The following is a 3,727-nucleotide window of genomic DNA, read 5'->3' as shown; positions in this document are numbered from 1 at the left end:
CATGTATTAAAAAAAAAAAAAAAAAAAGGACAAGGTTAATGAATTCTATAGCAGCTAATCAGAAAGCTGCAGATCTTTTGATGTCATAATCTTTGTATGAATTGTTTCTTTTAAAGCTCACCTGGTGAGGCAAATGTACAACAGTGCTGACTTCAGATAAGCCTAATTCAGTCTGTTTCATACAGACGCATGAAAAGAAAAATACAGTGATGTAGCATATACATAATATATTCATCCTATGTAGAATTCACACATTTCAAATAATTGATGACTAAATTGTTTTCGTATGGTTAGAAATATCAAGAAATTGGGGTTTTTTTTCTTTTTTTTTAATTTATTGCATTGTATTTTTGTATTTATAGTATTATATTATTAAATATTTTCTGATCCCTATGAAATCTTTGGTTTTTGATGTCCGAGCTTTTTTTGTATAGTTGATGGTAAACTAAGGCACAGAACAGAAGATACATTCAGGCTGTAGATGCTAGATTTGGCTATAACTGGAATCTGACCTTTAAGTTGCAAGAATTTTTTAATACTTCCAAATTTGCTCATAACTGTTGCAGCCTTGACTTTTGGCCTGATTATTAATAGAATGCTCTCATGCTACTTTCAGAGAAGTTTAACTGAAAACTCTAGTAGTGGTCTTGTGTGCCATCTATTGGAACAAAATAAAATAATCATCTCATAACAGCCTCCTTTAGCTTTGAGATCATCATTTTTCTGTAAATTTACATTTGAAAATACTGAAATCTGCTAGTAAGAGTTGGAGAAAATTATGCTCGCCACAGAAATGGTCCAGTTCCCAGCCAACTTAGGTGGGATATTTTTTGTTTGTCAGTGTTGTGATCTTGGAAGGAAAGTAAACTTAGGCATTACTTACAGCAAAGAAAAAGCTGGAGAAGTATGTGTACAGAGGATCAGGCATTACTTCCACCTCTAAAATGAAGGATGAGAGTGGTTTTATAGTTCGAAGTGAATGCTCTTTAATTGTGGCTACAGTAGGCAAGAGTGAATGCTACAAAATCACCTTTTTGCACAATTGGTAGCATTTTTAATCATGAGGACCCAGGACAAGGCTGCCTCATAAAGAATGCCTCCCCCTCAAGCTAGGCAGAAGGCAGGGCAGCGTGGCACCTTGGACACAAACTCGTTCAGAGAGGCCTAAGCTTAAGGTGCCCAGCTTTCAGCTTGACTTCAGACTAACACAGCTAACTACCTCTCTCCGCACGTTAACGGGACTGGCACAGAACACTGTGGCAGTGTTGACTCTTGCAGATGCCATTGAGATGCTAAGGAAGTAATTTAGGCCAAAATTTTCTTATTAGAGCACTTAAAATTGGGTAGTGGACGTTGGTAGCATCTTTTTTAGAGAGGTTAGTCAACAAGAAATACAAGTGCTCAGCACAGCTGATAATCAGCCCACTGAAGCATGGTGCTGAAGCACCCAAGTTTGAGAATTTTGGCCTGCCACATAGAAGCATTATAAAGATAAGTATGTTGCTTATGAAGTACTCAGATACTGAGGTGACAAAAAGCCAACTATTATGTGCCTTAGAAAACTGATTATTTGGTTATTTCAGGTGAATGGAATTGATTTGAGGAATGCTAGTCATGAAGAAGCTATCACAGCCTTGAGACAGACGCCTCAGAAGGTACAACTGGTGGTTTATAGGGATGAAGCTCAGTATAAGGACGAAGAGAATTTGGAGATTTTCTATATAGATCTACAAAAGAAAACCGGGCGAGGACTAGGCTTAAGCATTGTTGGAAAAAGGTAAGATTTGCTCTTTATAGTCAGATCTGCATTTGGAATTAGAGTTGTATTTTTGCCACGTGAACAATTGTAAGCCACTAATTTGAATGTGAAGTAAGAAAGAGTGTCTTAAGCCACAAATGTTGGGATTTGAACTTCTCCAGAGTTATGTTGGAGGATTCAGATCTCTGGGTTTCATACACATTCCTCTCTAAAATGAACAGTGTCATGGTGTAACTAAAGTTGTGGTTTCCTTTGGAAAAATGGTGTTTTGCAGCATAATGTAATAATAGGTACCTTGATTTATGAATCTTATGGTCCTGTCATGGACCACAAAACTAGGAGCCCTACAAGCTCAAGTGATTTTCACAGGCTCCATAGGGTTGCAGGCAAGTCTTAACCTAGCTGACTTGGTTTTCCCATCTTTCATGGACTTTCATAGACATTAGGGCTGGAAGGGACCTTGGAAAATGGAGTCCAGCCCCCTGCCCCAAGGGTAGGAAGTCAGCAGGGATCATAGGATCCCAGCAAGATAAACATCCAATTGTCTCTTGAAGGCATTCAAAGTAGGTGCTGGAACTACCTCCGGCGACAGTCTATTCCAAACCTTGTGGGCTTGGACAGTAAAGAAGTTCTTCCTTATGTCCAGCCTGAAATGGTCATGGAGGAGTTTGTGACCATTTGATTTTCTCATCCCTTGGGGTGCTCTGGTGAACAAACGTTCCCCCAGATCCTGGTGAGCACCCCTGATAAACTTATAGGTGGCCACCAGATCACCCCTGAGCCTGTGCTTTTGCAGGCTGAAGAGTCCCATGGCTTTCAGCCTCTCATCATAAGGTCTGTTTTCCTGACCCTTGATCATGCATGTGGCTCTCCTCTGCACACTCTCAAGCTTCTCCACATCCTTTTTGAATTGTGAAGCCCAAAACTGGACGCAGTTGTTTTGGTTGTACTTTAAAATAGTACAACCACCTGGTGCCTGGAGGTCTATTGGAGGATGAATTAGGTAGGCACAAATCTTCAACAGCAGATATTTAAGTGTCTAACTCCCATCCATGTTACTGAAACTTAGAAGCTTAGGCACAAAATAGGCACCTAGGCTGCTTGCAGACTGTGACAGGGGGCCAACTTAGGGCTGGGCCCACCTGTCTCTTTAGGGCAGTCTGCCCAGTCTCGTCTACCATGACTTGTTCCAAAAACTGGTGTAAAATTCAGGAGGCTGCCCAATTTACTGCCCCAATGCCAGGGAGCACTGTACACAACTCCAGCCTTCCCTCATCATGTCCCATGCATTACAGATGGCATCCAAAACAAGTTCATAGATTCATAGATGCTAGGGTCAGAAGTGACCTCAACAGATCATTCAGTCCAACCCCCAACCTAGACAGGAAAGAGTGCTGGGGTTAGGTGACCCCAGCCAGATGCCTATCCAGTCTTCTCTTAAAGACCCCCAAGGTAGGGGAGAGCACCACCTCCCTTGGAAGCCCATTCCAAGTTTTGGCCACCCTTACCATGAAGAATTTTTTCCTGATACCTAGCCTAAATCTACTTTGTCAGTTTGTGACCATTGTTCCTTGTTAACCCACGAGGCACCCTGGTGAACAGAGCATCTCTGACCCCTTGTTGCATCCCACTAATGAATTTGTAGGCAGCCACAAGATCATCTCTCAACCTTCTCTTGTGGGGGCTGAAGAGATCCCAGTCCCTCAGTCTCTCCTCATAGGGTTTGTCCTGTAAGCCCCTAACCATACAAGTGGCTTCCTCTGGACCCTCTCGAGTCTATCAACATCTTTCTTCAAGTACGGCCCGCAGAACTGGACGCAGTACTCCAACTGCCGTCTGACCAATGCCACATAGAAGGGAAGTATCACCCCCTTGGTGGTATTTGTCATGAATCTGCTGATGCGTGATAAAGTGTGGGTAGCTTTGCTGATGATTTCATCACACTGACAACTCTTGTTCATCTTGGAG

At 42.1% G+C, this 3,727-nt stretch overlaps 1 protein-coding gene across 1 annotated transcript in view; it reads left to right on the top strand.

Annotated features, from left to right (window-relative positions):
- Positions 1 to 3,727, top strand: part of PATJ (PATJ, crumbs cell polarity complex component) — a 288,426-nt gene that overhangs the window by 246,978 nt on the left and 37,721 nt on the right. Inside the window, exon 37 of the mRNA XM_019501199.1 lies at positions 1,584 to 1,777. Coding sequence (XP_019356744.1) covers positions 1,584 to 1,777 — 194 coding nt within the window. The remainder of the gene's footprint in view (positions 1 to 1,583; positions 1,778 to 3,727) is intronic.

Source organism: Gavialis gangeticus, unplaced genomic scaffold (assembly GCF_001723915.1).
Source record: "Gavialis gangeticus isolate Ggan-Ray unplaced genomic scaffold, GavGan_comp1, whole genome shotgun sequence".
Taxonomy (NCBI): Eukaryota; Metazoa; Chordata; order Crocodylia; family Gavialidae; genus Gavialis; species Gavialis gangeticus.
The sequence above is the reverse complement of the archived record's forward strand: the minus strand, read 5'-3'. Positions and strand labels throughout refer to the sequence as shown.